Source organism: Zophobas morio, unplaced genomic scaffold (assembly GCF_036711695.1).
Source record: "Zophobas morio isolate AGI-343-1 ecotype UQ-CSIRO unplaced genomic scaffold, CSIRO_AGI_Zmor_V1 ptg000021l, whole genome shotgun sequence".
Taxonomy (NCBI): Eukaryota; Metazoa; Arthropoda; class Insecta; order Coleoptera; family Tenebrionidae; genus Zophobas; species Zophobas morio.
Genome location: NW_026972126.1, coordinates 3235594 through 3260046, shown reverse-complemented (window position 1 = coordinate 3260046; position 24453 = coordinate 3235594). Strand labels below are relative to the sequence as shown.

The 24453-nt window shown below is 35.7% G+C and overlaps 2 protein-coding genes across 2 annotated transcripts; both read left to right on the top strand.

The window, feature by feature from the left end:
* The first annotated feature begins 2086 nt into the window (after nucleotides 1-2086).
* Nucleotides 2087-14406, top strand: LOC135131580 (pickpocket protein 28-like). The gene is made up of 10 exons (XM_064059391.1): nucleotides 2087-2171; nucleotides 2216-2464; nucleotides 3271-3516; nucleotides 3567-3690; nucleotides 3742-3899; nucleotides 3945-4146; nucleotides 12107-12377; nucleotides 13822-13881; nucleotides 13942-14098; nucleotides 14157-14406. The coding sequence occupies exons 1-10, from the start codon at nucleotides 2131-2133 to the stop codon at nucleotides 14404-14406; spliced, it is 1758 nt and encodes a 585-aa protein (XP_063915461.1). The 5' UTR covers nucleotides 2087-2130.
* A 434-nt stretch (nucleotides 14407-14840) lies between these two features.
* LOC135131579 (pickpocket protein 28-like) lies at nucleotides 14841-23268 on the top strand. Its single transcript, XM_064059389.1, has 9 exons — nucleotides 14841-15142; nucleotides 15196-15438; nucleotides 15487-15601; nucleotides 15652-15803; nucleotides 15941-16142; nucleotides 16194-16464; nucleotides 21921-21980; nucleotides 22650-22812; nucleotides 22863-23268. Exons 1-9 carry the CDS (start codon nucleotides 14841-14843, stop codon nucleotides 23104-23106), a joined length of 1752 nt encoding a protein of 583 aa, XP_063915459.1. The 3' UTR covers nucleotides 23107-23268.
* Nucleotides 23269-24453: the final 1185 nt, after the last annotated feature.

Below are 24453 nucleotides of genomic sequence, written 5' to 3'. Positions count from 1 at the left end.
CACTAGTGCATGAACGAATCGCTCGATCATTCTGTACTAACTCGTGTTCGCCCCTTTTACTTTCCGAGCTTAAGCTAACGAAGTACCGTAATCGAATCTTTCGACTGACTCTATACTTTTAGGAGTTACCTTTGAGGTGTCCTATTTCCGTCTGTCTGCCTGTCTGTCTTTCCCACCAACAAATCGTCATCACAAAATTTCGTAAAGGAAAATCTCATCCGAAACATACCCGTAGCACACTTCTTTACATTTACTTTTATTACATACATATCTTTATTTTAACTTCTAGGGGTTCTCATAAAAAAATAACATTTTCAAAATTAAATTTTCTAATTTTTGGAAAAAGTTGGATATGTTTTATTACTCTTCAAGGGCGATGGAAGTTCTGTAGAAATAACCCTCGACCAGTTTTTTAATTTTCAAATAATGTCCAAAATTTCCTTTTCTGTAACATTACAGAAAATTGAATTGTTTGGGCTTATTGGAACATATTAAAATTGTTACGATGATCGGTGAATAAAATCGGTGTGGGTAGAATTCAACAATTTATTTCTTATTAACTCAAATTTACACGACTAAGTGCACAGCGATTATGTTCAAAATAAATCCGGTGCAACTGACAAGGCTCTGTCTTGACTGAACTAGCTGAATAATCATCGTTCCCGGAGGTGGCCTCTATTTAAACCCATACCTCCTTCTAGATGTTCGGTCATCTGGGTCTTTCTGGAATACCGATCGCAATTTCCAATCTTGCATCCATTTTTTCGTTCATTGCTTCCATTCTTGTCGTCATTTTTTCGTACATTGTTTCCATTCTTGCGTCCATTTGTGCAAGCATAACCATAATCTGTTTTAGTTGCTCTTCCATTTTCGCAGCTTCAGCTCTAGTCTCAACAGGCATCAATCTTCTGAATTCTTATCCAATCTACCCGTAATTTGTCGTAAAACGACTTATTAATTTCAAATCCCACTTCTAACACCAGTGTTACGAAGATCGGTGATAGAAAATCGGCGTGGGTAAAATTCAACAATTTACTTCTTAGTAGGTAACTCAAATTTACACGAATAATCACACAGCGATTATGTACACAATAATTCTGACTGGAATGGGTTTGACTAGACTCTACTTCTCCCATTGTCTGGACTACTCTGACTGCTCCCGACGGTTGTTCCCATTTAAATAACCACGCGATCCTTCTCCAAATGCATCCTTCACCGCTTCTAGACTTGTCTGCAGCATCAAACGCGACTTCCGCTTCCAGGCTCTTCTTTAGCGAACGCCGTTCGGCCGCCGTCATCGCCGTACATACTAGAACGCATAGGCATCTTACCGGGGCGACGTATGGGTTTCTTTTGTAACAATATGTTTGTTTGGGTAAAGTACAATTATTGAGCAATTCTTTATCTACAAATTAATTGTTGAATGTATTAACAGATTACTTAATGGACAATATAACACCGTTCTCAGTAATATTGTAGTCATGTGATTGTTAAATTTTCCGATTACATTATTTAAAGCATCAGACGCACTATTGTCTTTATTATTTGACTTTAAGATGATGAAATCATTTTGTTGTTTTTTCTGTTCTATGCGTAAATTAGTAATTAATAAAAACACTCGGTTCACAACAAACTATATGTTAACTATAAATCACAATTGAAGTATTTCAAGCTCAAAATACCTCGGAATGCTTCTCGCGTTGGCGGCCGAGGGAAGAGAGAGTGAGAGCCGAGGGTGATTCTGATGGCAAGGGTGCTCATTCACGAATGTTGTAGAATCAAATAAACACCAAATGTTCAGCTTGCATTGGTGATCAAATTAATTACTTTAATAAGGCCGATCCTTTGAAATATTGAAATATAATCTCAAGAAATTTTAACAGATCTTCACATTAAAGAACACCTTTGAACACTGTCCAACCCTCATCTACAAACTTGTGGCATAGGTAAACCTAACAGTCCTCAGTCTACTTAGGAATGAACGAGTCAATATGTGAATTCTGACAACTGTCCAGGTTAGTTCTAAGCTTTCATTATCTAGTAGGTCGTATTTTCAACTACTCTTTTTTTGTCTGTCACATTGAAAAATCTTTCAAACGTATATTTTAATTGAATATTCTTTCAGCGAAAATGAATCTGGAAAAAACTGAACGGCATTTACCAGATTCGAGGTATGATCCATCAGTGATTCAAAAATAATAATAAAACATTATAGGAGTATATTTGAAGAAATAGAGTTCCATAATAGAACTCCTAACCGACTCAGTGACCAAAGTTCGGCATCAGCAATAATGACTACAGTAGAACCAGATGAGCCAGAATTAATAACTGAAAAGGAAGACAATTTTGAAGATAAAAAATATTTTTGCACGAACTTAAAATTCTACGTTAGAGAACTTACTCAGACAATCGAAGTTCACGGGCTGTGCTACATATTTGAACAAGGTCGAACTTTGTTTGAACGGTACTTACATGTTAATTCCAAAAGTTTTTCGAAGTTCATATTTTGCAAATTTATTTAATATTTTAACATATTTTTTCAAACTACTTGTCGGTGTAAATTTCTAGGCCTTAAAGTAGTGGCTTCACTATAAAATGTACAAAATTTTTCTTTGTGATTCTCCCGTTTCGCTGCTGCTACCACGTACTTCCATCTTAAAAAATCAGACTATATGTGAGATACTCGATTTGATTTTAAAATCTCCTTTCGTAAATGTAGATTTTTGAAGTTTCCACATGTTTTCTAGTATATGGAACATAACACGCTTGATGTATGTTGAGTATGCTAAGACTTTTACGAAGAGTCACTATCCTACAGACCTTAGGGAATTATTATCTAATAGATCTTTAAATCGTAATATCTGTGCTATAAAATAGATTTATTTGAAATTTAGCATGTATACTGCCCACAGTATGTTAAAGCTTCTCTTTCAACACGTTAAAATTATACATTTTTAGCCAGGTAGGTGTAAAACCCATTAGCAAGAGTTTTTCCTATATTCATTTCGGTTACGCGAAAGTGACAGTTTATTATTGTCCCAAGTACTTGTTTTTTGCTTCCTGGAGTCGAATTTTCATACTTTCATAAAAAAGTTACTCCGTAAAATTGACAAAAAAATTTGTGTAAATTTGTTCATGTTATTGTGCATTTTTTGTTGTATATTTTTTCTCTGAAGTACATTTATAATTATCCCAACAGTACTGTACACCAGACTGTACACCTCCAACCATCACTTATGTAAAAGAAAGACTTTAATAAAGCACTTGTAGTTTGTTTTGGATAATCATTCTGCTGACATCTCTGGGAATGTGTGTTCTTCTTGTAATAACAATACAGAACATGTATGAAAATACTCCCATAATTATTAGTTTCTCCACACAAAGCACTCCTGTCTATGAAATTCCTTTTCCTGCTGTTACTATTTGTTCCCAAGTAAAGGCACCTTTACGGGAGCCCAGTTTTGTAGAGATTCGGAGGAATTATGTGAATACTGGAAAATTTTCAAGCAATGAGGAGTAAGAAAAGTTCATTTATTATTTTACATTTAATGAATACTTGTTTGTAGTTTTGAATATTTTCAATACATGCAATTTGTTTGTGACAATGATTTTGTTGGGAAAAATATGTTCGCATTTAAAAACGAATCTTTGCGTCAGCTGGACGATTCCTTTTTCGAGACTATGAAGGCGGTATGTAACTGAAACACAATTTATGCATAACTTATAAAAAATCAATTTTAGTTTAGTCCGAAAATAGATGAAATGATGGATAGCTGTTTTTTCCTTGGAGAATTAAAAAATTGTTCTGATTTGTTTACAGCTGTTTATACTAAAATTGGTGTCTGTTACTCATTTAATATGGTGGACTGGCGGGAAATATTTCGTGAAAAGGCGTATAGGTACTACATACTTCAGGTACTGCGACGATTAATTTAAAATTTTAGACTTAAACATTCAGGTTATTTTGAAAGTAATATTGATGGAGATTCGGATTGGTCTGTTGAAAATTATTATAAAACTAGAAATGCTGCGACTTATCCACTTAGAGGTGTCATGAAAGGGCCTATTAATTCTTTAACGGTTTATCTAAAACAAAACGTGCGTGATATTGATCCTGTCTGCACTACCGGAACGTCAGGATTTAGGGTAAATACCTACTTTATCGATGTCTAATAATCGTCTTCAACAATAGTCAAGTAAGAGCGTAAAATAATTATTTACATGTGGCGGTATTTTAAATATCAATTAAGAGGCAACATCCCACTTCGAATTCATGATAGTAAGATATTATACAGTAAGCTTTCACGACAAAAATGGCAGCAGCCCTGTAAGGTACAGTTAAGATTAAAACTCACTATTTTTTATGGAATGTAAACTGTCTCTAGATATATTATAACTTCTTCTTTAAAAAAATGGACAAATTACATTCTATTTTAGAACGATTCCAAAAGTTTTCAAAAAATTTTTGTAATTCTCATGTTACCGTAAGAAAATATTTCTTTACCACATTTTGTCACCTTATGTGGAATACAAAAGAGTAGGTATTTATTAAAATGAGTTTAACCACAAAAAGTAAGATTTAAAACACATAAAGCAAAACATGTCAGTATCTTGTTTCGATTTGTGGGGAATTTGATAAGTTGTCTCAAAGATTGATGAAATATAGCTTACTGCTAATAATTTTGAGGTTCGTTTGTTAGGAAACATTATAAAAACCATCAGAATTAACAGTTGATACTAGCAATGTAGCAATAATTTCAAAGTTGTAAACTTTGACACCCAACGTAAAAATTGGGCGAAGGTTATTTCGAACTTGAAGAACAGTTCAATAAATCCCGCTTGGTTGAAAATTTATAAAATTATTTTACGAATTTTGTTTTGATAACCTCTTTAAAGTAAATACCAGTGGCGTAAATAACCCCCCACAGTATCTACGCCGCGTGGGCGGACAATGTGAAATATAAAAAAATAAATATTTAAAGCAGACAACGAACAAAAAATTGAAAGCCCGCGAAAATTTCAAAAAAATTCAAGAATTTGGTCTTGGCTGTGATCGTCTAACAAAATGGAACCCTACATTGTGTGTTTTTTTTTGCGGAATGAGTTCAGAAGCAAGTGGTGGACCTGAAGGTTGGAAAAGTACCGCAAAATAAAACACGAAATCTATGGAGGACACAAAATGCTTATTCCTCCACTGACAAAAAAAAGAAAAAAAAGCTGCGACTATGTTGCGCAGGTTGAAGACCTTCTTAGTTCTCAGATACAAAAAAAACCTTGCCTAACTTGAAATGAAATCAAATTAAACGTTTTGAATCAATGCAAATATTTAAAAATCACAAATTTCATAAAAACAAAGAAAAACCTGAATTAAAGTAACTGGATGCAAATACACAAGTTATTACAGACGTGTGGCGGTAAATTTAAAATTATGGCAGCAACAAGAAAACAAAATTTTAATAAAACTCTATGCAGCGAAGCGACAGTGGCACCAGAGCGTCTCCTCGTGAATGCTTATGACTCCCAAAGTTGAGGAGGCATCCGGGTCGCTATACGAGTGTGGCCATCGAACTATATCAGTTTCATTCTAGAGCACAGTAAAATTACCCATAGGTGGCGTTGTAGCATAAGCGGAGTTTGGGGCTCCTGGTTGTGGCTATTCTTCCACCACGATGGTGATTCGACTTTATCGGCAAACACATACCGCCCAGCATCCTTCTATTTAACGAAGAAACCTGCCGCGCTAGCAGGCCGTTACAGTCGCAAACTCGTGGTTGGAAATCCCGACTATTGACCCAAGCCGCTAGCGTCACGTCATCCCGACCGCTCACCTAACCTCTATTCAAGATCCGCGTCTTTTGTGCAGATGGCGCGATAAATCTCGCCAGCTCGACTAGGAACCGCGCCTTCCGCTTCTGCCTCGCGTTTCTGTGTTATTTACATCAATTCCATTTAAATATTCTCTTTCTATAACTCAATAAACAACATTTGAATTCGCCATATAGTCTCGTGAAATTTTAAACACCAAAGAATTCTTATCTGAGATCAAGATTGGCCATCAGACAATTCATATGATGGAAGCATTACTCAACAAAATATTTACGTGGTAGAAATAACTAGCAAAGATTTATAAAATAAAAAAAAAAGATCTGGTATGAAGTAAAACTAGACAACAAAATTACGTGAGGTTAGCATGAAAATTTACGTTCAATTTAAATTATACAACAAAGAAAATTATTGAGGCTAAAATTGTGAGAAAGAAAAATTGCATCAGGTGAAAAATTGCAAAGCTAACAAAATTACATGAGGTTAATATTTTTCACACTTTATCAGCGATTCAAACAAAGAATTTACATGATGTTAAATGATGCAATAATCCAGGTGACTGGTTACTTAAAAACATTTAGCTTTGAGAGTTTATATCGTGGACTGTCATAAAAAGTTAACATCGCAGTTTGTTATGGTCACTAGCTTCACTTTTACGTTGCAATTAGAAAGTAAATTACTAATATATTGTTACGAAATAAACCTATACGCCGTCCGCTACGACACCTATGGGTTTTCTAGTATGTACGGCGATAATGGGTGACTCATCGCCGATGACGGCGGCCGAACGGAGTTCGCTAAAGAAGAGCCTGGAAGCGGAAGTCGCGATGGATACTCCAGACAAGTTTAGAAGCGGTGACGGAGGCATTTCGAGAAGGACCGCCTAGTTGTTTAAATGGGAACCACCGTCGGGAGCAGTCAGAGTAGTCCAGACAATGGGAGAAGTAGAGTCTAGTCAAACCCATTCCAGTCAGAATTATTGTGTACATAATCGCTGTGTGATTAGTTGTATAAATTTGAGTTACTAAGAAATAAATTGTTGAGTTTTACCCACGTCGATTTTCGACCATCGATGTTCGTAATACTGATGTTATAATGGGGACGGTGGAATTTGAAATTAATAAGTCGTTTTACGACGAATTACGGGTAGATTGGACAAGAATTCTGAAGATTGATGCCTGTCGAGACTAGAGCTCAAGCTACGAAAGTGGAAGAGCAACTAAAACAGATTATGGCTATGCTTGCACAAATGGACACAAGAATGGAAACAATGTACGAAAAAATGACGACAACAATGGAAGCAATGAACGAAACAATAGATGCAAGAATGAAAAACATGGACGCAACAATAAAAACAATGTACAAAAAAAAAATGACAAGAATGGAAGCAATGAACGAAAAAATGGATTCAAGAATCAAGGTAATGGACAAGAAGATGGACGCAAAAATGGAAAAAATGGACGAAAAAAATGGGAGCAAGAATGAGAAAAATGGATGCAAAAAGAACCAATACTTTGGGGAATGTGTTCGCTGGTGAAAATACGGCCGCCAGCGAAGTGAAAATAAGAAGTTTCACCAGAGGTAGTGGTTCAACTATACCGGGAAAGATTTATGAAAATCCAGCAGCAATCACCATCGATACAGGTGCTGAGGTATTAATTGTGCGTAAACGACTCGACTATCACGGGGGAAGCATCGGTAGAAATCTGTATTGGTCAGCTGAGAATAAGACATCGGGCTCTCGTGGCTAGCATGGAAGATGACTTCATTTTGGGAATGGATTTGATTAGCCGCCATAGATTGACAATTAATCCAATGAAGGCAGTCCTACGTCTTGGAAATGAAGAGTTCAAGCCGAATCAGCGTTGTATTGAAGCGAAGCCTGCAAGATTGATCGCTTATTAGAACTGCAAACACTGCGACGAGGTTGAGCAGCTCAAAGCACGGTTCAACCGCAGAAAGAAAGCAGTCGTAGAAGATGATGAATGAACTACAGCTCGGTGTAGAAAGGACCAGGAGGAAGACGAGGATATTGGGTCGCTCGTCAGATGGAAAGAAGATGGAATAGAACGACCTGGCTGGTCGGAAATATCAGACGAGTCACCTTCTTTCAAGGCATTATGGGATTAATGGAACTCCTTGCATGTCGAGAACGGATTGCTTAACCGAGCCTGGGAAAGTCCGTTTGGAAGGTATATCACTATGCAGTTGGTGGTTCCGGCCATTAAAACCAAGGAAGTACTTCAAGAAATGCACAACGGAGGTTCTGGTGCTCATTCTGGAATAAACAATACACTCTCTAAAGTTAGGGAAAGTTTTTATTGGGTCCGTTGTCGAGAAGAGGTCGAGAACTGGTGCAAGAAGTGTAGGACCTGTGCGGCTGTTAAAAGACCTAAAATTAAGGCGAAGGGGCCGATGCAACTACAGAACGTCTGTTCGCCTTTTGGAAGAACTGTAGTAGACGGAAAGGAATCAAAATTAAGGAGTTCATGCCATTGCTCCGCAACTATGACCGGTCACATGACTAGGGTTGTAGATATATAACTTTTGGGCCCGCACCTGAAGGGCCGTTTAGTAGACGACTTGTGGACGATTAGTTGATTAGTAACAGAATAGTGTAGTGAATAATTGTAGCTGAAAAACGTACCAACGACCAAATAAATTGGTATACTGCCCGATCTGTTTAGTTACCATCCCCTACGAGCAACAAATTCTACAAAAGGCATCAAATTATTGGCGCCATAAAGTTAAATATTAAACTACTCCGGATCCCAACCACATCCAAGACTATTCAACTTCCCCCAAATCCATTCCCAATCAACATTTTGTCAACTATTTTAATCACTGCCGTAGTATTGGTAATACTAGAGGCCTCAAATACTAAACCTTACCAAACTTTCCCCGAATGAGAGAGGCGACGAAACCTAACAAATTTTTGTTTTATCATTATTAACACAACGACAGTTGCAACCCACAGAGGGGAGCAACCGTATCTACACATTCTGTACTTTTTAGATCGACCAAAGGTATGTACTATACTGTACTATAACAACGTCCACAAACTACATTGAAAAAACGAAAAACTATTAAGAAAAACAAGTATCTCAGACGTTAGTTTTATATTTCACGAAGCATTCACATGAAATCATAGTTAATAGATCAAAAGCACCTTAACAAAAATCGAGGCTGGACGGACATATGAATATTCCCACCCCTTTCTACCTGCCAAACCTCCAGCTCATCAGCGCAATGGTACCGACAGTCCTTAGTTGACACGCAGTAAATTGGAAGGTCGTAACTTCCGTAAATTTATAAAGTTAGACATATCAGCCATTATTATTAGAACCTGAGTACTTCTTCCATTATTACGGACAACCTATATTAGACGCCCAGTCGGAAGATATCACTCCCGGCCCAGCCCTTGAACGGTATAAACCTTTACACCCGCGTCAGGTCGCGCATTTCTCTTGGAACTTAATGATCAGTAGGCGGAAATTTATCTTACGGATGCAATTCCTCAGTTGAAGCAAGGTGTGTTTTACGGCGAGTAGCGGGGACGCTTTGATCTGGTCCACAAGGTCGTAGCCAGTGCGTCGCAAGGAGTGTTTACAGCTTGTTAAAAAACTACTTCTATATTACTATATTACTTAAAAAAATAATACTTGATGCCCTTTTTAATTTTTCAAACAGGACCACAGATTTGTGATCTTGAAATATTATATTATGTTGATATAGTCCAAAATAAAAATATATTTGTAATCAAAGTATCGCCGCGACAGCACTGGATCTAGCGTATGAAACACAATTCCGCCCGTTGTTAATGATACAACAATAGAGAACTGGTGGAGTGGTATCCGGTGAAGGCAAAGTAGCACAAAGAGCGTATCTGGAATAAAATGATTTCTTCGGACTGAACGTCTAATATATACTGATTTCCATAAAAATCCGAACACCTCGAAGGAGTTGAGCCACTTTGTTCATAATATCGGATACGATATGGGGACAGTCGTGGAGGCAATGATTAAAATTTCAATGAAAACCATTAATATTATCTTACCTTTTTACCTTTTGAAAATAACGTTTCGTCTAGCAGAATTATGCTTTGCTAGTTGATTTGCGTTAGTTGTGTAGAAAATTTTAGAGCTATCACGTAGAAAACAAAATGAAAAATGTCAAGACGTCGTGAACCGATTCATTTTCATCAATTGAATGAGTTTGAAAAAGGCCGCATTGTCGGTATGAGAGAAGCCGGTTTTTCAATAAGGCAAAGTGCGGACCGTATAGGCCGTAGTATTTCAACGGTGTTGCAGTATTGGAGGAAGTGGTCTGAGAAAGGAGTGCATGAGCGAATTCGTGGATCTGGTCGTCCTCAAAGAACGTCGGCACGCGAAGATCGTCATCTACGCATTGCTGCCCTACGAAACAGACGTTCTACCACTCGTGCAATTGCAACTGATTGGATGTATAGGATCTCCATGTCATCAGTTTATCGCCGAATAAAGTCGTTTGGGTTGCGTTCATATCGACCATTTCTTTGCCTCCCATTGACACCAAGACATCGTGCTAATAACTTGCAATGGTGCAACGAGCGAGCAATTTGAGACCACGAATGGAATCGGGTAGTGTTTTCAGACGAATCCCGGTTTTGTCTTTGGGCTCACTATGGACATAGGAGGGTGAGGCGATTACGTGGAGAACGCCGAAATTTGAATTTTGCTGATGAACTCCATACAACTCCCACACAAGGCGTGATGGTTTGGGGGGCAACAATGCAGGGTGGCAGGTCCCCTCTAGTTTTCATTCAGGGAAATTTGAATGCAAGAGGATACATCGGTACAGCACTGGAGCCGATTGCATTTCCTTACCCAAGAGGGTTAGATCGACCCCTATTTCAGCAAGACAATGCACGCCCACATAGGGCAAGAGTCACAAGGGAGTGCCTTCAACAACATAATGTTGAAGTTCTCCCCTGGCTTGCACGTTCGCCAGATTTGTCACCAATTAAACATGTGTAGGATATCATGGGCACACGTCTAGGTAACTTGCAGCATCACCCGAATAATTTAAATGCCCTTCGTATGCGGTTTCAGAAAGCTTGGGACAAAATCCCACAGGACACCATAAACCATCTTGTTTCAAGCATGCCTCGCCGAGTAAATGAGTGCATTAGAAATCACGGTGGACCCACACATTATTGAATAAATTTTTTATTTCACAAATTTTAGGCCTATTATTTTAATCATTTATTTGGTTCGATTTAATACACATTTGGTGAAACTTTCAGTTATCAAGTGTTCGGATTTTTATGGAGATCAGTATAATTACTAACTTCACAGGTTAGTTCGTTTGATTTGAAATGAAATGTCAATTTCTTTTAACGCAAATGTCGCCTCTGAACTTGCCTTCTAAACGTGCTAGCAGTCGAATTCTTCCGAAGTATAAACATAAACAGTCGAAGATAAGCATGTACTGCGAAACTGGGAATATATTTTTCCCGTTGGTTATCTGCTTTAAATATATTTTATACTATTCACACTTGTGCGAGCGGCATCCCCTCGTGGCCACTAGTTTCTATTTTTGTCATAAAACAAAAATAACAAAATTAAATTTTATACTCTTTCAAATAAACGGGTACAAAGACTAAGTAATGACATGCATTGATTAGATTATAAAAAAAACTTTCGAGATTTTAGAATTAGAGCATACGAATTCGTCTGCTATTATTCGGTTATAGTTTTGCCATGTAGTTGTTTTTGTTTCAGGCCACTTATGTTTTTTTTGTTAGTTTTTCCTTTTTACAGCTATTTCCCAAATGTCTTACTACTGTATATTAGTGGTACCGGTGTTAGTGGTAATAAACAGTAATAAAGAAAATCGGGAGGTAGCAGTAGAAAGAAAAACCTAACCAAAAAATCTGCAGCACCAAATATGGGGTTCAACATACTTATTATGTTGTATAGTACGTGGGACGTGTTGGATTTCTTTGATAGGTATTAGGTAAACAGATTTAAGGGCGTGTGGGTCAAATCTGTCGTAGCTATGGTGCGAAATACTTAGTTCACTATTTCTTTCTGCTCGGTTCAGGAAATATTTCTCACTTCTTGCTTTTAGTACTCGTGATGACTGAAATCTTCTTTGAATGTCAATTATTCTCCGGTTAGTTAGTCTATAATAATAATAGTTTGTAATGAAACTATACACCATAACTTGGGTATTACCGGATATTTGAAATTTTCATACTCGCCATAATTAATATAAGCCTTAATAAAAAATAAAATTACAGATCAGAATTCATGATCCCTTGCGGTTGCCAAATTTTGAAGATCACAGTACCCAAGTTTCTCTGAATACATCTATGATGATAGCCATCCATCCCCACATGTTAAAAGTTTCGGACGTAGTAAAGTCATTGCCTCTGTCTGCTCGAAGATGTTATTTACAAGGAGAAAGGAGCCTCGAATTTTATAAAAGGTATAATCAGAAGAACTGCTTATCTGAGTGCCTCCACCGTTTCATCCTGTCTTCATGTGGCTGCGTACCTTTTTATGCGCCAAGTAAGTTTGCGCAAACTTTACTCATAAAGATTTTTTTTTATTAAATATAAGTTAATAACAGGTCACACAGTATAGTTACTTATGCCACTCTTAATTAGAAAAAAATACCCAACCGTAATTTTTAGAAAACGATAGTATCCATCATCAAAACGGTATTTCATGGCCTCTACATTTCTACACTTAAATGCGGAAATGGTTTTTATAAGAGGCCGGAATTTTGTTTTCGTATCGATAATAAAATCTTCCGGTTACATGAATAGTTGTAAAATATTTCTACATTTCAACTTTACGGAGAAGTATAACAAACGTGTCTTCGACTTATACGATTACCACTTTTAAGTAAGTGTCGTGACAGTACTGTAATACTGTCGAAGAAAACAACCAAAATGAACAATTTAAGTCTATCTATAACGAAAGGAAATACTCTGACACTGTTATAAAAATATTGAATCCATAGTCTGATTTGAATAAGGCAATATTTTAACAAACATACGCCAGGTTCTCTGACCCGCCTTTAGGTATTCAGATATTCTACACTTGAACCTACTGCTGACAGACATCCAGACTTGTTTGGATGTTTGAATTTTGTGGCATCGGCATTCCTGGTAGTACAAGAATTTTTTAATGACACTGCAAGAAATTAGAATTTTGAACATGACAGATGGTACACAAAAGTCAAGAACACGAACTACAAGTTTTTGCAAGTTCTGTACTCACTAACCTAAAATTAAACTTTATCATGAACTTTTAAAACATTGTGAGAACGACTTCACAGTTAGTACAAAAGATATTTGACTAGAATGAAACTCAAAACAGAACAACAATTCAAGAATTGATCAAAAAGTCGTATCTACAGTCGATACCCACAGAATAATTTGACAGTAGTTAGCGGTATGTCATATAAGTTGAGGGAAAATGTAAAAACTTCCAGAAGTTTATCAACACATATTTATGATTAAATGTTATATGTGTATACAAACCAGCCAGATTTTGTTTACAATAACTTAATAATAATCAGAAACAAAGTCTTCTGACTGCGTGGTATTGGTCACTGAAATCATGTTTTATTTTTTTGATGCCAACTGAAATTTTGCTTTGTTAATACTGTAACTAAATTCTAACATTTACTAAAATTAGCGTACGGTAGAAAAAAATTCCAGTTATGATTACGTTCTACATACTCAGGCCTTTTGGACTTACAAAAATGATTGATCTCAAAAATTTATGAAAGTTTCAAAAAATTGAGTGTATATCTTGTATAGATATAATAAACAAGCTTTTAAAGAACAAATTTTCACAAATTAGCTACATTTTCAACGCAGGTATTGATTTATAGTAGTAGTTTTAAATTGCTAGGGCTCGATTTCATAATAATAAAAGTTTCTCTGCTTTTGTTTTTTTAACTAGTGTATAGCACGTACAGTAATAATGTTACTAATTCTAGGAGAACAGACGACACCATTATGTGGAGCCGCTAAACTTCATTGTGTCTTAAAAGCAAAAAGTAAGTATTTATCTATTGCAGCCCATTATAAGTTTCCACAACCTTTCTTATTTTTAAAAGGAACATTTGAACTTGATCTTTTAAACGAATATACAAGCAGAGAGGAAGACCATAACCAGACATGCAACTGCAAAAAATTTTGCGCAGAATTTGACTATAACGTTGAAATTTCAGTCAGCGAATCGGATTTTCAACAAAATTCAGACCATAATCTTACGTAGGAGGAAATGTTTTTATTAATTATTTTAAACACTAGATACTTACTAATCTTTTAGCTACGAAATGAGCCACCTTACTATATTTTTTAAAAGTAAGAACTTCGTGGCGTTGCAAAAAGTCGAATTTTATGGACTGACTGATTTATTGGCTCATATTGGAGGTCTTTTAAATTTTTTTATAGGATCTTCTGTCTTAACTTTCCTGGAAATCGTTTATGCTTTTACTTTAAAAATTTTATGCAATAAAATTATATATGGACCATGGGCTGGGCCAGCAGCTGTGCAATATAATTACGTATTAAAATAATAAACATAAAAAATAGTGTTTTTATTTGGATTATAAGTATAAATACACTGACCGGCAAAATAAACCGGCCACCCTGAAAAATTTCGCAAAACCACTTTAAAAATTATTAATTTAACTAGTGATCGTTATTTTATTAAAGAATCATTCACTATTGACACATAATGTACAAATTAGCAAAAAAAATGAAGCCAATTAAACGCAGAATTAAATATTAACAACATAACAGAAATAAACCAAGATCCCAGGATTCCTTAGCTTACGTTCGGGAATTAAAAGTATTTCCGCGTGGTGGTCAAAGGTTTTCATGGTAATTGCATGAGTACCTAATTTACCTTCTTCACAGTTCGTTTTTTCAAGGCAAAAGGTATAAACTGGAGCATTGTTTCAAAATCAACAAACTACATAAGTTCATTTGTAACTAATATGGATCACAAATGCTAAGTGGTATTATCACCACAGAAACCGTTGAAGCAGCGACTGAACAGTTTGACAAGTTATGTGTACTGTTAAAATTTGACAAGAAAATGGAGAAAACGTCAGAGAATGAAAATGCTAGTGAGGATGATAATGGAGATAGCTATGTTGATGGTGATGAAAACGATAATGATGATAATGATGATGACGAAGAAGAACTAAGAAGTTGTCTTCACTATGCGGGAAAATACTTCACCCAGTACGCTATGAAAGCTGTTCTTCATGGAGTCAGATACATTAGTCGAAGAACCATGTTTGAAAGGTAATAATGATATATACAACAACACAGTAATACAAATATGAAACATACTTTAGGTTTTTGTGGGGAATTCTGACTCTAGCATTTGTACTAATATGTTTGACACAGATCTTTAAATTATACAGCAGACTAAATCGATATCCAGTGGTTATTACTTTTGGAAGTGAAACAATTCATATTTATGAGATTCCATTCCCGGCGGTAACGATATGTCCCCGAACAAAAATAAGAAAAGAAGCCTTCAATTATGAAGAGGTGCATAAGAAAATTGAAGAAAACCAAAATTTGACAGAACAGGAGTACGTAGTTATTAAAATTGTTATTATTCACAATGCAAATATTTTTAGGGCCACAATTTATGAATATGTACATGCTATATGTAAATGTCATGTCCGTCATGATGTAAACCATACTTACAACAAAATCCACTTTTCTGACGATTTTTTTGACACTATAGATCATGTTAATCCCTTTAGAAATAAGTATTTTGTTTTATTATTAAAGTTTTGTAGCTCACCATTGACCCTTCAGATCTATTTGTACGTTGTGTCTGGATAAGAACTTCTATGAACTGTTCAGAAATCTTTACTCGTGTGTTTACCGATGAAGGAATTTGCTACTCATTCAACGTATTAGACAAAACGCATATTTTCCGTGACTACATGTAATTTAAACCATGCGATCAACAAAAATCACCTTCTAGATGACGCTAAGGGAATGAAAACAACAAGTGATCGTCCAACGTCAACTAGAGTGTGATTTGTGTTGATCGTGCTTTACCTTCAACTATTTATTTACCAGCAACTTGCCCAAAGATTCTTTTATTGGTCATAATAAAGACTACGATTGGAACATAGAAACAGGATACACAAAAGATATGAACTATAAAACATATCCCCGACGAGTTCTAAACTCAGGACACGAAGAAGGTTTAGAACTAACACTTGGGCTATTTTCTGAAGATTTTGATTTTGCCTGTGGATCGTTCCTACAAGGATTTAAAGTGCGTATTGTTTGCTGTGAAAATATTATGAAGTAAACATGTTCATTTAAGGTAATCGTTCACAGTCCAAACGAAGTTCCACAAGGGAATGACAATTTCTTTCGCATATCTCCAGGTCATGGTTTGGATGGGGCTATTAGACCAAGGTTCATCTTGACGTCATCTAGTATTGGTCAATATCAGCCTCAAGCGAGAAACTGTTACATGGGAACAGAAAAGCCATTAAAATATTTTAAACAGTATACTCAGTCGAACTGCAAACTAGAATGTGCTAGCAACTACACGCTCTTGAGATGTGAATGTGTAGCACACTATATGCCTAGTAAGTTAAGTAAATTAAACATCTAATAGTTACTTGAGGGCTACAGGTGCATATTGACGGATCATGTTAATAAATGTAGAAATAGGGGGCTAAAGTCTCCATTAGTAAAAATCGCTGCCAGCACTTAATACCCATGGTATTTATAAATTTTTTGCACGATAGAAATATGTAATATCAAATTAAACACAGAGTAAGAGCGAGTTGTCCTATGAGGCAGATGCACTTTATTATTATATTTTTACTATTTCTGACCGATACTTTTCTGCGAATAATTTTTTTCACTTTAAAAATAAATGTGAAAAATTATTGTTAATCTTATCTTGCTAGAAATTCACTCTTTCCATAATTAAAACAACGCGATTCAACACACCACACAGAGACAGACCCGAATCTTGCCTCTATAGTATGTTATGAACAAATGCAAAATTGATGCCTTTTATTATCTAGGCTGTCCGCATTAACATAACATAACATATATTTTCGCCATCAATTCTGTTACACGGCAACGTCACATATTACACAAAATGTACACTCACCGGCAAAAAAATCGAATCATTAGTATTTTTGTAGAAATATTCAATACATTCTGTTGTGCGTCACATTTATGAGACAAATTAGTTTATCTAGAACAAAGGACATGAGAAGGTAACGACACCTTCGCTGAAGTTGCAACAATTACGAGTTTATTCAACAATACCAGCAAATCCATTACATTAAACCAACAAAAGATTACTTAACATAACATTAATAACGAGTGTTGCCGCCTCTAGCTTGCACTACGGTTGCCATACGTCTTCCCATGCCTTCTATCAGGTGTCTAATCTCAGCCTGGGGTAATTGGTCCCATTCTTCAACTAGCGCATTTGCAAAATCTCTTATGTGTTGTAGGGCCGGCACACGTGCTCTGATACGTCTACCTAACATGTCCCACACATGCTCAATTGGATTCAGGTCGGGACTGCGTGCTGGCCATTCCATACGTGAAATCCCGACTTCGTCGAGGTAGGTTTGTACAACTCTAGCGATATGTGGTCTAGCATTATCATGCATTAGAATAAAATTATCGCCAATAAAAGGATCAAAAGGTACGACATGCTCTTGAAGAATATTTGTCACATATCGATCAGCATTCATTGTACCTCTATCCACCACTACAAGTTCCGTGCGAGCCTCGGCAGAAATTCCTGCCCAGACCATCACTGAACCTCCATGAAAACTTAGTCTGGGAACAATATTGCACTGAGCGTACCTTTCGCCTCTTCTTCGCCATACTCTTTGACGGCCGTCAGGAGAACGTAGACAAAACCGCGACTCATCTGTAAAGAGTACTTGGCCCCATTGGGCAAGATCCCAGTTAAGGTGTTCTCGAGCAAATGCAAGTCGGGCTACTCTGTGTCGTGGGAGAAGTTCTGAGCCACTTGCTGGTCTACGGGCCCTCAATTCAGCTGCAGTTAACCTTCTTCTTACAGTTCTTTCACTTACACTAACTCCTCGTGTTTCTTCAAGTTGATTTCTGGCCTCAACTGCGGTCGTATCCCTATTACGGAGCACCGTCAGCGTTAAAAAACGGTCATCCCGAGCCGATGTTTTCTTTGGGCGACCAGAACCAGGTCGCCGGCTGTATGATGCTGTGTCATTAAACCGTCGTACAATTCTGTGAATGCTCGCTTGTGATACCCCTAACGTATTGGCAACGTACCGTTGACTTCGACCATCCTGAATAAGAGCAATTGCTCGTGCTGCATTAATGGCCGCAATACTCATGTTAATTGACAACAACACATTTTTCATCAAATCATAATGACAAACCGTCTGTTAATGCTCTCTAAACGTCAGAACTGCAAATCTCATTGTTGGAAAAAACTTATCATGTTCAGATTTGAGGTTCATATCATGTACAAAAAAGAACCAAAAACCTAGTGTTAGTGTATTTTGTGTGATTTTTTCAAAACTGATATGGACTGTAGCCAAACATTTAAAAAAGGAACCATTTTCAATACAAACTTTGGGTTATTCGTTTTTTTTGCCGGTGAGTGTATGTATTACAAATCACACACAAATTAAAATATAATTAAAAATAAACTAAAATCTCTATTGAATTTCACTACACAGGAAGTCTTCTACAGTATAGGGTACGATGGTCAATAAAAATGTCTTCAGTTTACTCTCCAATTCCTTTAAAGTTGTTTTCTTCCAGCAATCGGGGATTTTGTTGTAGAGTTTTGCTCCCCAGTAATGTACATTTTGTTGAGTAACTGTAAGGCGGTGACAGGGTACTCTCAGCAGACTGGCATTTCGGGTGTTTTTGTTGTGAAAGACATCATTTTTCTTAAGCTGGCCTACGTGAGTATGCACATACTTAATGTTATGGAGTACATACGTAGCAGGGACGGTGAGTATTTGTTCCTTTTTAAAGTGATACTTGCAACTTTCTCTTTGTCTAAGATTGTTCATGATTCTAATAGCTTTTTTTTGTAGGAGGAAGACCCGTTTCATAGCCTCAGTATTTGCTCCCCATAATAATATACCATATTATTGCATGGAAATTGGCGTAGTATACCATTTTGACCGCTTGGTGAGTTGCTATTGTCTTTATTCTTCGTATGCTATATAAAGCTGTTACGAGTTTGTTTGCCATTTCACTTATATGTGTATTCCATCTCAAATTGTCTTGGATTTGTAGTCCTAGAAATTTGATGGATGAGTTGAATGTAGTGGTTGAAAACGTAAGAGATTGTGTTTTGTTTTCGTTTAACTTCAGTCTGTTGTTATTGAACCAATTTCCTGCTTCTTTTATGACAATGTTTTTCTTTAATAGTCTTTTTTCTTTGCTCGTTGCTTTAATAATGAATGGGGTATCGTCTGCGTAGAGGCATGCTGAGTCACAGTTTACGTTTTTTAATAAATCGTTTACATACACAATAAACATGGTTGGCCCAACCACAGACCCTTGTGGCACGCCACACGTTACAGGAACCTTTTGAGAACTTTTATCTCCCCATCGTACTATTTGTCGACGTCCTTGGAGGTATGATTCTAAAAGTTGTAGAGCATTTCCTCTCACTCCATACCAATGTAATTTCTGTAGAAGTATACTATGCGGTACTGTATCAAATGCCTTGCTCAAATCACACGATACTAGTTCCACCGTTTCTTTGTTATCTAAGGCTGATATTACTGCGTTCATTATATTTAGTACTGCAGTACTTGTGGACCGTTCCTTCCTGTATCCATTTTGTTCATCACAGAAGATAGCATTTTTTTCGAAATATTTCATTAGTCTTTTATTGATAGCTACTTCAAATACTTTAGACATAGTGGGAAGAATAGATATTGGTCGGTAATTATCGTAAGACGTGTTATCGTTGTTCTTTTTTGGAATAGGGATAATTTTTGCAGTCTTTATTTCATTAGGAAAGTACCCTTCAGCAAAACACTGATTGATAAGCATAGTTAACGGTGGAACTATCTCGTTCACTAGCGTTTTTATTAGATATGTCGAAATATCCTAGATGTCTCTTGTTGTTTTTGACTTTAATGACATGATGATTTTCCTTATTTCTTCTTCACTTCACCCTAATTACAGGGTTCAGAAACATGAAATGAGTACTATTAACTTTTTGTTTTTTAAGTAAATCTAGGGGATGCTGCTCCATTTTTTTCATGTTTTTTTTCATGTTTTTAATGGTTGTTTCAGCCACTGTCGCATAGTATGTATTAAAACCTTCGGCATTTAAGTTTGAATGTTCCTTGGTTCTCGCTTTGTTATCACCTTTGATGATTTCCCATATTTTTCTTGTTTTATTTGATGCACTATTGATTAACGTATTTTCTTCTCTGATCTTTTCATGAATTTTTCTTAAATAAATTTGTTTGTGGCTGTTGTAGGCTTCCCAGTATTCTTTACCCCTTTGGGAAGTAAAGATTACATGTAATGTTTCCAGGTTTTTTTCATATCCATTAATTCTTGCGAATGCCAACATTTATTAAATTTGTTACTTTGTGATTGAATAGTTTTATCTTTTATCTATCTTCATTGTACCCATCAGGGCTATACTCTGAAAAAAATTGAAGCTATCTTCATTTTCCGCACTTGCAACAGTGAAAGACAATATTATTTCATGTAAATTAAGCAAAAACAAGAAAAAAAAATATGGTCCACCGTGTACATGTTTTTGTTAGTCGATTTTTGCAGAAATTTTAGTTCCCTAGCGTAAACTAAGGAAATATTGTAATCAAGTCCATCGAACGACTTTCATATTTTCTTGGTGGGTCATAAGCCCGAGAGTATGATGAAAGGGGTCTCCCGTTTCCGTCTGTCTGTCTGTCTGTCTGTCCGTCGTCCGTGACAATTTTTGTTAGACAGATAAACTTGCGAAACTTCTTGACCGATTGTTGCCAAATTTTATATGTGTATGATTATGAATATCATGTAGATGGTAAAACGCTAACCATACTTTGTCTAATCATCCCCACCAATAATGTGATGGAGTCACCTTAAAATTGTACATAGTAAATGGGTCTTAAATTCTATGAAATAACATAGCCCCACCCCTGTAGTTTATGAAATCGTGTTTTTTTCAGATTTTAGTAAAAAAATTAAAAATTCTATATCATTTTGCAATTTGAATCTGCAAAGAATGCTTGGAAATCTTACATACGTTTTACAGCTATAGGATGGTACATTTTTAATCAAAATGTAATTCTTTATCCACTCTAAAAAATTGATGACGTCATCTCAAAATTTTGCCGAATAAATCCCATCGAAAATTATTTGCATTCATATGTTTTGAATTCGTTATACCTACGTTATACCTACAGGGTGACTCAAAAAAACTAACGAATGGGTCAATTTATTTTATTGATTAAATTATATAATAGCAACGATTCACTCCATTTCCCGAAAATTTGGAAATGTAGTACTGCTATTACAGTGCTCCTCTCCAAACTGATATACGTGTCCTTGTTAAAATATCGATACCGTCATCAAAAAATTTTGTAAAAAAAAAACTCATTTGAAACATACGCTTAGCGCGTTTCTTTACACTTACTTTAACATTGCATATATCTATACATATCTTCACATTAACTTATTGAGGTTCTCACAAAAAAATAAAATTCGCGAAACAAATTTGATAATTTTTCGAAAAAGCTGGATGTTTTATGTTCAGGAAAGAAGGAAGTTCTGTCGAAATAACGTCAGACCAATTTTTTAAATTAAACTTAATTGTACCTATCTAAAGCCGGAATTCCACTGAGGCAACACTGAACGACATGTGCGTCAATGCCGCATGCTACATGTTGCTTCAGTGAAATTCCGCCTTAAGAAATACTGGCATTAAAGATCCATCTATCGTGCAAAAAACTGCTCCTTTTTAAATACAAGTGAAAGTCCTTGATAAAACATTATAGTTAGTTATTTATTGCAAACTTTCACTTTATAGATGTTTTTATAGGAACGAAAGACATACCAATCTGTGGAACTGCAAATCTGTATTGTGCAGAACTGGCACAAGGTACGTATTTGGAAATAATTCAATTTAAGAAACTAATTTTCATTCCGCAAAGAACATTAAAATTAGAAAAGTACAGTGACTGATATAGCAAAAAGTTATTTCCGTAATTTTCCAACAATCTTGGAAAAACACGTGACAAAATTATATTTATTATTATATTTAATAATAATTATGTTTTATTTCATCCTGTGTCAAATTTGACGTTTTAGTGGATTCCAACGAGCCCGGTAAGATCAAAATAACGGACAAGTCCGGTAAAATTGAGCCAAAAAGGACAAGTCCTGTAAAGTGTTACTCTGGTTTAAACATTTGATGCTGATTTGTACGAATAAGCAAACTAAAACATTTGCCAAACAGCGGTTGCTAACGATGTGACGATGTCATAAAAAGTGACTTAATTTGAACTTTTTCTCAAAATAGTAATTATTTTATCGAATAAAAAAATATGTTCACATTATGAAATAAAATCCATAAGGACATACGTCCGGTTTCCGGTAACTCTTTTCGCAGTACTCATTTCGAAATTCAAGACTCGACTCACTACGATCGCCTCGTTCTGAAACATCTTACTCATACTGTAAAATTTGAGTTACCGGACTTATGACGTTAATTACTATTATATACATATGTAAATTAGCAATATTTAATAATAGATGTGTTTCGCTATAGATGAACTGGACTTTCTTGAAATTGAAAACAACTTGAAAACTAATACATCGGATTTAGGTTTTTGTGGATGTTTACCTTCATGTACAGAGCTGAGTTATATTATGGAAATTTCTAGAATCCCCGCTTACTTGAAGGAAAGTTTAAGTAACAATGAAAACTCCACGTATGTATAAGTATAATATTAACTAAAGCACAAACAGGAATTTATTTTAGGATTAAACATCTTACTCAATTAAATATTTATTTTAAAGTTGGGTACTTCAGCCAATTTATAAGATTCCAAGCACTTTCAACATTGACTTTAATTGCCAAAGTAGGAGGACTACTAGGGTTATACACCGGAGCTTCCATAATTACAGTAGTAGAATTTTTGTATTATTGGACAGGAAGACCGATTTGCAACAAATTTCTGTTTAATCGGTGGTCAGGACGCAAACCTCTTAAATTAACCAAATAAAAATTTTGTTTCAAATGGCAAATATTGCTGTAAACTATTGCAGCAGTTTTGTGCCACCAAAATACTAAATTTTTCACATTAATTATTGCTATATACCCATTTAACGGAAGACACGAGACCCAACTAACAACACAATCATTCTTACAGATACCCTTAAATTGTAGAGCCATTTATAATTTGTATATTTTTAATCAGATATTTACCTAAAAAAATAATAAAATTCGAGTCCGTTGGACGTCTGGCTACCTTTATAATTTTCTAGACGGTTCATGATCCTCCTAGAGTACGAAAAATAAGGTCTCCCGTTTCCGTCTGTCTGTCTGTCCGTCTATCGCATGTCCGGATTTTATTAGACATATAATCGCAGAAACTAACTACACGCCTATTGTTGCCAAATTTTATAACTATGTGTGGAAGATAAAACGCCAATCAAAATTTGGCTGATCATCCCTATCAACCATAGGATGACGTCATCTCGAGAATTTACATTAGTCAATACTATTTAAATCTTATAAAATAAGATACTCTTGCACACGTCCTTTAGGAATCCGTGTTAATTTTTTACCCTAGATATCCCGATTTTTCTAAAAAAAAATTAAATCTGAAATATTGCGAACGTTTTAAGATTGTCGTAAGCGTTTTTTTTTTAATTTTGCTGAACAAATATTATTTAAATGTTATAGAAATACATACTCCTGCATGTGATTTATGAATCCATGTCCAGTTTTTATCCTAAACACCCAGCTTTTTGGGGAAAAAAATCAGAATTGTCTAACAACATTTTATAACTGAACTTTGAAATTACAAAGCCGAATTCTCTAAAAACTTGCAAGCGTTTTGCAGTTATCGTAAAACGCTTGTTAAATCGTTAATTTTTTTTTTCGTTTCTGCCCCCATAGAAAATAATGACGTTATAATTCCTGCATTCAGTTTTTTGGGGAAATAATCAAAGTTTTATAACAATATTTTACAATTTAATTTTGATATTTTAAAAGCAAATGCTGTGAAATCTTACAAATATTCTAAGGTTATTGGAAGCATCCTAAATGGTTAATCAAATTTGTCCAACATCTTACAATTTTGCCGAAAATGTTCATCAAGTTTTGGGGGCAAAAACTGAGTGTGGTTAAGTAATTAATCAGTCCTCACCTCTACGTTGAGGAGACAAAATCAATCAAATTTCATTTTATTTAAACGATAATGCTTGTAATCTGAACGTGCCAACCGTCGAATTCTTTCGAAGTATAATTCAGTCGAAGTTAAGCATGTATTGACAAATTGAGAATACCCACATTTTTCCCGATGATGTATGATATATTTCAGATTGCCCACACTTGTGCGGACCTC